This window comes from Sinocyclocheilus rhinocerous, unplaced genomic scaffold (assembly GCF_001515625.1).
Source record: "Sinocyclocheilus rhinocerous isolate Xijiao unplaced genomic scaffold, SAMN03320098_v1.1 scaffold1230, whole genome shotgun sequence".
Lineage (NCBI taxonomy): Eukaryota > Metazoa > Chordata > Actinopteri > Cypriniformes > Cyprinidae > Sinocyclocheilus > Sinocyclocheilus rhinocerous.
Window position 1 is genome coordinate 442,082 of NW_015652275.1, and position 14,314 is coordinate 456,395.

At 34.2% G+C, this 14,314-nt stretch overlaps 2 protein-coding genes across 3 annotated transcripts in view; both read right to left on the reverse strand.

Annotated features, from left to right (window-relative positions):
• Positions 1-676: 676 nt before the first annotated feature.
• On the reverse strand, positions 677-3,707 carry LOC107714294 (uncharacterized). Its single transcript, XM_016520108.1, has 4 exons — positions 3,629-3,707; positions 3,151-3,522; positions 1,444-1,470; positions 677-1,314 (listed from the first exon to the last, which is right to left on the reverse strand). The coding sequence occupies exons 1-4, from the start codon at positions 3,687-3,689 to the stop codon at positions 1,142-1,144; spliced, it is 633 nt and encodes a 210-aa protein (XP_016375594.1). The 5' UTR covers positions 3,690-3,707; the 3' UTR covers positions 677-1,141.
• Positions 3,708-8,619: 4,912 nt separating this feature from the next.
• The window catches only part of LOC107714293 (uncharacterized), a 24,736-nt gene continuing 19,041 nt past the window's right edge, over positions 8,620-14,314 (reverse strand). For both annotated transcript variants that reach the window (XM_016520107.1, XM_016520106.1), the window contains exons 4-8: positions 12,307-12,341; positions 11,910-12,185; positions 9,727-9,975; positions 9,529-9,600; positions 8,620-9,432 (exon numbers count right to left, since the gene is read on the reverse strand). In XM_016520107.1, coding sequence (XP_016375593.1) covers positions 9,278-9,432; positions 9,529-9,600; positions 9,727-9,975; positions 11,910-12,185; positions 12,307-12,341 — 787 coding nt within the window. In that variant the 3' untranslated portion in view covers positions 8,620-9,277. The remainder of the gene's footprint in view (positions 9,433-9,528; positions 9,601-9,726; positions 9,976-11,909; positions 12,186-12,306; positions 12,342-14,314) is intronic.

Consider the following 14,314-nt stretch of genomic DNA (forward strand, 5'->3'; position numbering starts at 1 on the left):
ACGTCACACCTCTGTTTATCAATTTGCACTGGCTAACAATAGCTGCTCGCATAAAATTCAAGGCATTAATGTTTGCCTACAAAACCACCTCTGGCTCTGCACCCCTTTACCTAAATTAATTACTTCAGACTTATGTGCCTTTAGAAGCTTGCGTTCTGCAAGTGAACGTTGCTTTATTGTTCCATCCCAAAGTAGCACAAAATCACTTTCACGGACTTTTAAATTAAATGTTCCCTCCTGGTGGAATGACCTGCCCAACTCAGTCCTTAGCTATCTTCAAGAATCGCCTAAAAACACATCTCTTACATCTTTATTTGACCCTCTTACTCTAGCACTCTCTATTCTAATTCTATTCTTTAAAAAATGTGTCCCTTTTAGACTTGCATTCTATTCATTTCTATTCCCCCCAAAAAATTCTAAATTTCTATTTCTTTTTATTTATTATATAATGTAAAAAACCCTTGCTGCTTTAAGCTAACTGAGACTTGTTATAGCACTTGTATATCATTGCTCTTTTGTTGATTTTGATTGCTTCCATTGTCATTTGTAAGTCGCTTTGGATAAAAGTGTCTGCTAAATGACTAAATGTAAATGCAATGCAAAACCAGTTCATCTGCAGTTGAAAAATGGCCATTGCTAGAAAGAGTGGCAAGTCCTTCAGCAAAAACTGAGACAATGTTTTTTATTTTCCGAAATGTAATAGAACGACATAGATTGAGCACAGGTTGAATACAGGTAACTGAGCATTAAAGGACACCAGCATATGATTTGACAAAGACACATCGGAAATAGTGCAATTATAAGGAATTACACCTGAACAACACATAAGATCCATGCAGCGTATGACCCTTTAAATGGGTAGGAAAATTTATAAATTGTTTTAAACCAAAGCTGTTTGATACACTATCTGCATTATCAATACGAATATTAAAATCCCTAAGCAAGATCACATTAGGAGACAATGAACAAAGATAGGTTAAAAAGACAGAAAAACAGAATTATTAAGATTTAATTTTAACTGGTGCTGAAAAAGGTGACATTTGCAACATCTCAGCTTTTCTAAAGTGAAAGATCTGGCCAGCAGGAAAAGACATCTGAGCCAGGGATATATTGTGACTTTAAAATAAAGCACATAAATGTGTCACTTAGGTAATTTTTGATCAGCCAGACCAGCATGATTGGCTGCGCTCCATCCTTTCTGCCAACCGTGATAGTGAAGGATTCCTCCTGCAATGACTGTAGCCAGAAAAAACACAAACGCAGCCAGACCAACACCACTGAACATCAGCACACGCTCCGTCAGCGTCACCTCGTCTACAGAAAGACAGACAGGAGAATTACTCATGTTTGTACAGGTCTTAGAATTAGTGCTGGATCTCCACAGTAGAGTAGTAATACCATTAAAAAGGAATTAAAAAAACAACATAACGCTCAACATGTTACCTGTGTTGTCAGCTTCTTTTGGCAGTTCTGTTACAAAAAGACATGTAAATATATATCACTTTATTACAAACACAGTAAGCAATCAAAACACAGGGCTTCTGCGGGTCTTAAAAAGTATTATTTCAGCCTTCCACAAATTAAGACAACTTAAAAGTTTTAAATTGGAGTACAAATTCTTAAATTCATAAAGTCGTGGCATTAAATGTTGCATGCACTTAAAAAAAAGTATATATAATATATAAAAATATTTATGTCAGTATGTTTGTATTGTTTTCCAATCTCAACATCAAGATACATTTACTAGCAAGTATTCTTTAAAGGGGTCATATGATGCAATTTCAAGTTTTCCTTTCTCTTTAGAGTGTTACAAGGTCTTGGTGCATAAAGAAGATCTCAAGACAAAAATATATGCCAGTGGGGAATGAAAACCTAAGTGGATTTTTCCGAGCTGATTGGCAGATGTGTCATTTTTTAAATCATAGGCTCGCTTCATTTTGATAATTTTTCAGAAAACAAGACTTCTTATCATTATGTAATTTAATCTTAATTAAAGAGCTTTTTGACATTTGCACTGGAAAACAAGACAAAAATACTGAAGATGCTTTTTTGCCGTATAATCAGAAAGTACAGTAAAAGTTATTCCCATATTCTAGTTAAGATATTTTTGTAAAATTAATGAAAAAGTAACGGAGATTGGTTGGAATTTGGATTTTCAAACTTTGAATTTACTTAAAATTTGATTTGATATATTGTTTCCTTTCATTTAAATTAAATTTACTTTCTAAAACTTGCAGAAACCCTAAAAACAATATAAGTGCTACAGAAAAGTGAGGTGAGATGGACATTTAAGTTGTCAGAAATATGACTTCTCAAACTAAATTTTATTAGTTGTGGGTTAGTTGGTAAGTTGAAGATGGTAAATTGAGATTACTTGACAAGTTGTGAAATGACTGACATGTATTACACCCAGTGCTGGTTACATAACTTTCAAATTGTAGTCTGTGATTCAGATTACATGATGGAAATTGTAGTTAGCAACGTAATTACTCATTTTAGGTAATGTATTCTGATTACTTTTTAGATTACTTTTAACCTTGTTTACTACTTTGGCCTTATTACTTTTTAACTTGTTTTAAACTAACCATTAAAAGTTCCATATTGATATAAAACAGCAAAAAAAAAATTATATCAACATCATGAAGTGCATTAATCATTACGCCAGGGTTCCCTAACAGGGGTTAATGTAAGAACTACAGTGGGTTTGTGAGTTGATAAAAAGCTAATAATTAATTCAATCATAAAAATGTAAAATTAAAATACATTATTTTAAACAAAAACAATGTAACACTAAAAAGAGACATATTTAATTTGTTTACCTGCATGTCAAAGGTTTACTGAGGGTCATGATGAAGATATACTATACTGTGCATCACCAGTGTTTAGTCACGTGCATAATTGTTTCATGGTCTAATTGCTTGAGAGGTGCTTTATTCACCAAAATTCAGAAGCATGAATCACAAAATTATTTACATGTCATTTAAATGGCTAGTATATATTGTGAATATACTAAATGCTGCTCTCAATCACAAGCAGCAACACCCATATATCCCAAACTAAAAAATCATGTACAAATCTCATCTTCCCCATTCCTCCCTTCACTGATAAATTAATGAAGGTGTAATTGGAAGTCGAAGTGAAATCTGTTACCGGTACTCCGATCCTCTGCATGTTGACCCTCGATCTCTAGTCTGGTGGGTTTGTCGAAGAGCATCTCTGTCGTGTTAGACCTTGTTCCACAGAAATAAAGACCTGAATCTGACTCTGTTACTCCAGAAATCTCTAGCGTGGCTCTGGTGATCCATGTGTCTGCAGTAATTTTCAGACGAGTAAAGTTTTGATTGTAGGTGGTCAGAAATTTTCTCCCTGTTATGTCTGTCTGTGCAGAAATCATAAGATTGAATCGGCTAGCTCTGAGGTGATACCAGGCGACTTCATATCGGTTTCTCATGCTGCAGTTCAGAATGATGCTTTCTCCTTTCTGAACTCTCAGCAGATCAGAAGATCCTTGTAGTGATGCATCTGAAGAGACATTGATAATAATTACTATATTGGTTAAAAATAATAATTACATTTATATGTTTAAAATAATTATAATTACTAAATAATTACAAGTTTGAAAATTTACCACTGGAAGTGATTTGCATATTTCCAAACCAAAGTACACAGAAGAAAACGATATTTTTCATGTCTTGTCAGGTTTCTGCATGAAGTGCAAAGCCTTAAACCACTATTCATTTCCTGCTATATAAACTGCTATTCACTTTCTTGGTAATAGCTTCCACCTGCTGCTTTTCCGGCTTGGGCTGTGAAAACATCTTTATGCAACGCCATTGTCAGTCGTGGTTTGCATGAGATAATGCACTACCTGTAAATTAATTTGTAGCTGCACAAAGAATTTTCCATGCGCATAAACAGCTACAGTACACACTGACAACCATGTATCGTTCTCGCATCCCAATTTGGTTTATTTCAGTTCACAAAATCCAGGATAATGTGCCATTCATACACAAGTCAGAATTTAATATTCACATATTGACCTTAAAATTGTTGGATTGAGTTGCTTTACCAGATCCCGTCAGAGGATTCATTACTGATCGACTGTTTCTTCTTATGAGACTAAATATAGTCAGTATCTCCTCCTAGAGTGTTCAGGCTACAACCACTAAACCTGGCTCAGACCTGCAGACTGGTCTGACTCTGATTGCTGTATTTTTTTCTCACTAATCTGATTTACTGTTTTCGTAAACCAAATGATCAAAACTAGGGAAAAAAAAGGGGGTGTCAAAACTTTTGTACAGTAACACGTACTAGCAACATGTTAAAAGATGCCTACGATGTACTAAATCATGTTAGCAACGTTAAATGATGCTAGCAACATGCTAATTCATGCTAACAATGTTTATAATGATAACAACATGCTAATTCATGTTTGCAATGTTCTTATAATGCTAGCAACGTGTTAAATTATGCTAGCAGCATGATAAAACATGTTAACAATGTGCTGAATCATGCAAGCAACGTTAAAACATAGCAGTCTGTTAAATCATGTTAGCAACATGCTAAAACATGATCACAACATGCTAATTAATGCTAGCAGTGTGCTAACAACATGCTGCTAGCAGCATGATAAAACATGCTAGCATAATTTAACATGTTTGCTAGCAGCATGCATGTTAGCAATGTGCTGAATCATGCTAGCAATGTAAAAACATGCTAGCAGCATGATAAAACATGCTAGCAACGTGTTAAATTATGCTAGCAGCATGATAAAACATGTTAGCAATGTGCTGAATCATGTTAGCAACGTTAAAACATGCTAGCAGTCTGTTAAATCATGTTAGCAACATGATCACAACATATTAATTCATGCTAGCAGTGTGCTAACAACATAGCAGCATGATAAAACATGTTAGCAATGTGCTGAATCATGCTAGCAAAGTTAAAACATGCTAGCAACATGCTAAATCATGTTAGCAACATTGTTAAAACAAAGTTATTTCACCTCCTACCTACACTATCAGCACACCAAACATAAAGTGTGAATAAAGTGTGGAAAAACTCAAAATGCTCAAAAATGGAACCAAATAAGTTGAAAAATAATGGTTATTTCTTACTGGGCACCAATGTAAGGTAGCTAAAGCCTTCTCGCTAAATGTGGCTAGATCACATCATATCGATGAGTATCAGAAACTAGATAAGGTTTCCCTGTTGAAAAAAACCAGCATATGCTGGTTAGGTATGTTTTGGCTGGGATGCTGGTTTAAGCTGGTCCTTTGCTGGTTTATGCTGGTCCTTTGCTGGTTTAAGCGCAGTGTTGTCCAAGAAGTCACCAGTTTTGTAGCTAAAATCGTTAAATTGGCAACTCTGCTAGGCACCTCATAAACCAGTTGTGCTCAATCCTGTTCTTGGAGATCTACCTTCCTGCAAAGTTCAGCTCCATCCCTTATCTAACACATCTGAAGCAACTAATTAAGATCTTCGGGAGCACTTGATAATTACAGTGTGTTGTTGGAGCACTGGAGAACAAGATGGGGCGCCCCTGAGGTGCCTTAATGCAAGAAATTTATTTTTAAAATATTAAATATATATTAAATATTTTTCCACTTACTAGATTACACTTCTCTAAAGGCCTCTGAAGTGAAATATCACATTTCTGTAAATTACAACAGTATGAGGTGTGCATATGGGATGTCCCCCATTAGAACAGGCCATTCATTTCTTCTATTCATTACAAGTCTGTATAGGCCTATGAAGTGGAATAATGTCATGCATCATAAAGTATTAGTGTTTAATGTTCAGTTATGCTACTGTGGTTACCATTGTGCTGAAGAGTAGAGCTCGTGGTTGGCTGCATGCGTTATGTTTGTGTATTTTGCTCCACTCAGTGAGCAATTGCTGTATTGCAGTGACAATAACTCCTAATTTGCTATGCAAGCTAAAGAATGTTTTAAATGTACAATAACAACCAAGAGTCCAAATTACTCACTTTTTCTGAGCAATTAGTTGTGCAATATATTGACAAATGTTTGGAATACTTTCCTTTAGTGTGTCATAGCTGTTAAATACAAACCTTTTACTCAACACACAGCATGATGTCTGCCGATTGAGCAGATTCTATAGGTGTTTTTACAGAAATAAGGTTTTTAAGATGGAGTAAAGTCACATTATCTCAAAAACGCTTCAATAAAATGGTTTCATATTAAGTATGCATATAGTATTGAATGTCCCCTATAAGAATTGACCATTCAATTTTTTTTAATTATTATTACTTATTAAAATCAAGGTCTCTATGGGCTTCTGGAGTGTAGTAATGGCATATTTCTCAAGAATGCTGCAGTAATTAAGTAACCTTACATATTAACCAAGTGTGTCGAGGTGTTGGAGGTCCTAGATATGAGATAATGATCTTATTTCTACGCATTGTAACTTCTTAAATATAATTATTACATGTTGCTTGGCAAAATGATTCACTGTTTAGGAGAGAGCGTGGTGGGCAAAACGGTGTAAATGCAACCAAAACAACCATGCATTTAAAAAAATTGCACATGCTTTATTAAATGCAATTAACAAATCATCTAATACCATTAAATATGAAGTGTCTGCATAATAGTTTTATCAAATTGTAGGGCTTGTTTTATAGAGAGCTTGATTAATCAGGCCAATAAGCAGTGTTGGGCAGTAACTAGTTTACTATTTGCAGTAACTAGTAGTGTAACTAATTACTAGTAAGATTTCAGTAATAATATTACAGTTACCATCCATAAAACAGCTAGTTACTTTTGATGCCTCAGCCCCGCTGATTTAAAATCCAACAATCCAATAATTCCTAGATTTATTTTCATAATTTTCATGACTTGAACAGGCACATGAAGTCACCAGTGCACCAGGAAAGATTGGAATATGAAAAGCTTATGGAAATATTACTATTACACTGATTTTGTCAGGAGAAAAGCTGATCTGAACACTGATGTGCAAGTTGTGGCATTACTTTACTCTGGTATTAAATGACTTTCCCAGCCACATCCCTCTGATCCCGATATAAATTATATTACTATCATTAAAAATCTTATGCACTTATGTGATTTATTTTGATAAAATACTTCATGAAATATAATCATATTTGGGAAACAGAGAAATTATAGCTACAATTAGCTTCAAGCTACATGACAATTAATACAACACTTGTACTTAAAAGTCACTATCAGTCACTATTGAGTGTTTGTAAAACTTCTGACTGCGATCCAATGTGGACTTTGGTCAAATGTTGAGGCAGAAATATATTGTTAGTAACATTTTAGAAGATTTTTTATGGGGAAGAAACACAATTACAGCTTCTGTGGGGTGTGAAGGAAAGTAATGTAACTAGTAGTGTAACTAATTACTGTTGCAAGAAAGTAATAAGTAAAGAAATAATATTACTTTTGAAAGGAGTAACTACTAACGAGTAATAAATTACATTTTTGGAGTAGCGAGCACAACACTTCCAATAAGAGACTAAAAACTTCTACATTATTTTACTACCAGTCAAAAGTTTTTGAACAGTAAGATTTTTAATGTCTTTTAAAGAAGTCTCTTCTGCTCATCAAGCCTGCATTTATTTGATCAGAAATACAGCAAAAGCAGTAATGTTGTGAAATATTTTTACTATTTAAAACAGCTGTTTTCTATTTGAATATATTTTAAAATGTAATTTCTGAACTTTCTATTCATCAAAGAAACCTGGAAAAATTCCACTCAGCTGTTTTCAACATAATAAATATTTATTGAGCAGCAAATCAGTATATTAGAATGATTTCTGAAGATCATGTGACACTGAAGACTGCAGTAATGATGTTGAAAATTCAGCTGCGCATCACAGAAATACATAACTGTTTTCTATGTGAATGTCTGTTAAACTGTAATTTTAAACAGTAAAAATATTTCAAAATTTTACTGTTTTTGCTGCATTTCTGATCAAATAAATGCAGGCTTGATGAGCAGAAGAGACTTTAAAAAACATAAAAAATCTTATTGTTCAAAAACTTTTGACTGGTAGTGCTATTGTTTTTTAGGTTGAAATGTTGATTTCATGTTTGAAATAGAATATTTGTACCACTGGACGCAAGTAGTAAATTCCATAATATAATCTGTCGGTTGTAACAGTGTGGATCAGACAGGTTTCAGCACAATGAGACTAAAACCAGAGTTTCCACTTCCTTTCCAGACAGTAATAGTCTCTATATCAGATCAGTTGTTTATTGCATCAAACTTCTGTGTTGAAATGAATATCCTCATGTTTTCCCGATGTAGGTTATACTGTATGTGGTCTATATTAGCTTGCAAGTAGATGCAATTGTAGATTTTTGAGTCCATAAATAAATATCCCAGGTTCCTTACAAGTTAAGGTGTGAACAGCTTCAGGAATCTGCTTTTGAATAATAAATCATTTTGACCAGATTACTAAAAATCTTTTCTTTTTTTTTTTTACAAAAATGTACTATTTAAAACAAATCAAGTCTATTCCTGGTTTATATGAGTTAAGAGAGTATGTAGAAAATGGATGTGAAATTTAAAAAGCAGCAAGTTTGTTACTGCTCCTGTTTTTAATTCAACAATTCAATAGCAACAGTTTTCAAGCTCAAACATACATGATAGTGCAGACATACATAGAATTACACAGTAAAGATGAAATAACACCAATATAAAAACAGAAAAATAAATTATGCACTATATAGAGAAATAGAAAGCATACAATTTTTACAATGCAGTTTACAAATGTACAATTTTTGAATTATGTATAAATGTCAGTTATGACTTTATTATAAAGATACTTTAATATAGAGACTTAGCCAATGTCTTTATTCAAAAACAACAGCAACGGCTTCTCTCACAGCCAATGTGAGCAAACATGTTAATATCATTAGACCAGCAGGACTAATGTGTCTGGCTGTATCTTTAGACATGATACATATTTTAAAAATATTTTCAAAATTGATCCATTTAATGGACAAAAATTACTAAACGTGCTGCTTTTAGATTTTTAAAGTTAAATAACAACAAAACTACAATGTGACCAAATTCCATATTAAAGTACATCATTAAAATTGAAACAATTATGAAATTTAAGTCAGAGCTTTAATACAAAGTATATTTACCCACACAAGGAACTTCAAATTGGAGTGACCAGTAGGTGGAGACATTTAATCAACTGATTCAGTCAGGAATGATATGTTGACAGGATCCTCTGCAGATCTGATGGCACTGAAGGCAAACTACCAAGTAACCATTGCTGTCGTTAGGTGATCTGGGCCCCTGTACGGTTTACTGCATTGGGACCCTCTAGGTAGGAATCATGTTCCTTGTTCTTTTTCCGATATTGATGTATCATGAAGACAATAAATACTATAATCAGAACCCCCACAACACCAATCACACTCCAGGGGCAAACATCTGGAAGGGGAACGTGGGAAGAAAGCACAATTTTTATTTTTTTAACTCACTGCTTAAAGATTTCGTAAAGCTCTCAATGCCTCCTGTTTTACTTACGAGCTCGTTCAGTGCCATCAGTTTTGTCATCACGTGTGCGGTCCTGTTTGTCCTTTGATGCTGTGCCTGATTCTGTACAGGATATTAAAAGGTTAATAACACAGTTTAGTATTCATTTGCTGTTCAAATCATTATAATTGAACCTCACCTGTCCACTTTATAATTAATATTTCTAAACATCCATCAATTTTCTCTCACCCGTTGTGACCGTCACGGTGACCAGGATTCCTCCTGTTTTGTTCAGGACTCTGTATGTTCCAGCATCACTCGATGTGAAGTTTTTAATGGTCGGTCGGCCATTCTTGTCGGTCAGTCGATCAGTCAGGAAACCCTGCTCTCTTCTCCACACATCTATTAGGTCTGTGTTTGTAAAATGCTTGACGCTCTCAGCATCACGCGGCAGATAGTCAAACTTTACCTCTTCGCCTACCCGTGCTGTTAAATTGACTGAAGAGAAATAAAACATAATTGTGACATGAAGCTTTCATAATATTGATGATGGGTGGCATTACACTGGTGTAGGGCTGCCACTAATGAATATTTTTATTAATCTATCGACTAATTTATCGATTAATCTAAACGATTAATTTCCCACAAAAATCAACAATTTTACTTAAGAATATTTTATTAAACCAAATGAAATCCAAATTTCTATGAAATCCTTTTTTTAAAGCAAAAGTAAAGTGCAACAGAGTGCAAGAAGCAAGTGTCCATCTCATAGTCCAAATCACTGAAATCAAAGTTCAGTATTATAGTGCAAGAATGCCAACATATCCATGTGTTCTAATCTACTAATAATAAAATTATAATCAAAAAACACTTTTTAAAGGAGTATTTACCAGAAATTTTATTTAGGAGAATCAGAAAATAATGGAAAACAGAATTTGGTAAAGTTCAAAACTCAATTAATTAGACGAGCTTTTTGATTAATAAAATTTAATTTAACCATTAAAACAGAGTATAGAAAAATGAAAATGGAAAAAAACTAAATACAATAATTATATTTATTATAATTATAATAATTTTTTTTTGTGGTAATAAAAATAGATGTAAGTGAACAATAGCCTTTAAAATGACTTAAAATACATGTATAATAGCAATGAGGCAATAATAATTAGTTCAAATAAAGTATCAAAAGCAAGAAATCATATGGTTTTATTGAACAAAACTGTTAAAATACATAATGTATTATAAACAATAGAGCTAATGTACATTACGCATTACAACAAAGGCCTGCAGGGGGCGCCAACGGCCTGATGATTGTTTTTACACATTACTGTGCGATCTAATCCTTGTTTAATATTGACCAAGCACCATTTCATTCAAATGTCCACTTAATCTTTAATATTTGGCCATTTCTTTAGGACAGAAATGCTATAGCCACTGTAATTAAAAGAATATGTGGACATCAAACGTATAAACTCAGAGTGAGGGTTTGAGCTTTTATTTTGAAACCGCGATGCATTCTCCTGAGTTTGAGTAGATTTATAAATGATTTACCTTAAAAATCTGATCATCTTGCCTTCCCAGATGAACGTTATAATAAACCCAAACTCACAACAACATGCAGAGAGTTTGAGACGCTCCACATTATGCACTTTTTTTCACAGATAGTCGTGTTACCTGATTCTTTGAATAAACGTCCATTAGTAATATTTTGCTTGATGCGCCCTCTTGTGGCCTCAGGAGAGAAGCTAAAAGCTTTTCTTCACCCTAACTGCAATTATGCATTTTAAATTTGAATATAATTCGAATTTTGATAATATAATAAGTAAATATTTCAGCCATTTTGACAGCCCTAATGCATAGTTTAATACAAAGGGCCGAAAGCTAATCACACAGAGTACATTTTTCATTTAAAAACACGAGTTGCAGTGGGATGGGGAAAAAACCCTGCCATAAAGTCTCGAGATATGTTTTTTCAAAGTTGAACTTGCTTTAATTTTACATGGTTTTCTAAACATGCAGCACTTTTTTGCGAGACGCGAGTGCAACGGTTGGTTTCAGTTTTGACGTAAACAAGATCTTCTCTGCATTGATGTTCTCTTTTCGAGCAATATTTGTAATTAGCAACGCAGCAGCGCCGCAACTAGTGGCTTCAACTGGATAGGCTAACAAAAACATTATAATGCAATGCCACTTACATCGTCATCGCATATCGTGCACCAATGATAAGGCTGCCTCCTTAACGCACACCTAAAATTCAAATGCAACGTTTTTGCATTCGAATGTGGATTTTTATTTTAAATTTGACGAATATTCGAAATTCGAAAGATTTTTTGACAGTCCTACACTGGTGTAACATAACATGAAATAAACACTGGTACCAGATGAAAGCAACAAAAAGCCCAAATTAATATTTAAACCAGTTTTGACCTTACCATTAACATGGACGTCGTAACTGTAGCTTTTAGGTTGACCATTGGCATTGACATGCAACGTGTATTTCCCAGCATCAGTGGTCTTTAAGGGTTGTAGAATGAGGTCACAGTTGCCACTCTTGTGCACGCGGCCCCTGAAGTGTTCATTCTGATGGTTACCATAAGCAGTTGTGGACCCAAATACCAGAACAGTGGATAAATCCCCTCTGTAGCTTGAATTACACGGCAGGGTAATATAGCCGTCCTTTTGTCCCGTCACAGTTAGAGAAGAAGCACCTACAAATAAACACAGTGTTGAATCACTATACAGTATTGATACAAATGTGGTGATTATTAATCTTATTAATGTCACCAATCCAATTTACAAATCATTTTTCTTTATATTACACATACTCACGAGGCAAGAAAAACAGCAGAAAAAACATCAGGCACCTGATAAAAAAAAACAACAACAACAACATGGTGGTTATATGATCCTCAGATCTCACCTGAGGTAAGCAGAAACACTGACACTGTTTTACTGTTATCCAGCACTTCTTTACACCACATGAGAAGAAACTGCACACAAACTTCATTGGACCTTGTGTCTACCGTCAGTCTAATTAAATATTGAAAGTGAACAAGATTTGGCTTGTTACAGCACGCCTTACAATGCCTGTGAACCACTACTGAACAAACTCCTGTTCCAAGCAAGCCAGACGAGTCATGAAGACCAGTCAGTAGGGATGTAACTATTCACTCGACTCACGATTCACAATTTTTTTTTTTTTACAAAATGAGATTTAAGACAAATTATAAATTAAATGTGTCCTTTTATTATTGCTTGGACAAAATGCTGCAAGTTTCTTTGTGAAATTTAAATATAACACTATAATAATATACTAATATAGCACTTCCATATTGTTGCTCTTTTGTTGGTTTTGATTGCTTCTATTGTCCTCATTTGTAAGTCGCTTTGGACAAAAGCGTCTGCTAAATGACAAACATGCATTCATATAAACTCCTAACCCTAATAGGAATCGCGATTTGTTTAGCATCTCAACCGATTTGAATCGTCACATATTTGAATCGATTTTCAACCGGCTCGCGGTTAATCGTTACATCCGTACCAGTCAGAGTGGCTTTATCATCACTTTAGCTCTATGCAGCTGAATCAAAACAGTGCTCCTCCAGGACCATGCTGCTACATAACACTGGACTACAAAAACTAAGCCGTACAGAATTAAATTGTACTATATAGACTAGGGATATGCCGGCATCAAATTTTCATGTTGCGATTAATTGCTAATGCTTTTATCACGGTATGCGGTATTATCATGATATTGAAATTTCCACAATTTTTACATTCTTCAGGATGTTAACTTATAATTGGTTTGGTTATACTGTAGTTGTCTCTGCACACACTTTACCTTTAAGGCGCTATTTCTGTCTTTTATTTCTGCGACCTTTAGAAATGACTTTTCTTACCATGTCTATTCAACAATACCATATTTATTCAGCCATGCATATTAAATAAAATTTTCAAAGTTAATTTAGATTTTATCATGTGCCGTACAGATTACCTGACAAACATTATTCATAGGGAACATTAGGTATAGTCTTCGGAAAGTTAATTAGATCATCTCAACGCAATAATAACTGCAGATAAGGCTAAACTAGATTTCAGTGGACAACTAAAATTTAAAAAGAGATTGTAAATGCAAAATAATCCGTGTATCATTCGATCATTCGTTTTTTGATTTAATATTGAAAGTAGAAAAATTAGAAAAAGGCTCCTTTTTCATTTTTTTTGTTTTTTTCCAAAACATGAAAAACGAGAATTCAGCTTAAATTTTAGTTTTTCCTTCATGGGTGGAAAAATGAATAAACAGCTTGAATATTTGATTTCTACCCGTGGGCGGGAATTAAACGCCCCTTTCTGCTGATTGGTCAGCCGAAGATCAAACCGTGCCGTCATCAGTTCTTCTGCAGTATCATGATTATATTATATTTATTATATTTTATGAAAATCTTGCGTTGCAGTGCGAATCTTGCGTCCTCACGCTGCGCACAAGTGCATATCCTTTTGAGATATCAATTATAATCAATTTTAATAAAACACAAGACTACATTATATAACTCTAACAGTAGGCTATTTAATATCTGTTGTTCTCTGGTTGTCAGTCAGAATGACAGTTCTTGCGTGAACATAGGCCTATATATACCCAAGCCAATTTATTATTCTTTCCTTATGTCTTAGTGTTTAAAATATTTAATTTTAAACAAATTAATTAATTAAACAAACATACTTACTGGGTGAGCAGGGTAGGCTATGACAGCTGTCATATCATACCCTGCCATGCCCAGCTGATGCAAAGAATAGAATTTATATCTACACAGAAGAAAGCCCTGTCTAGACTCTGCCC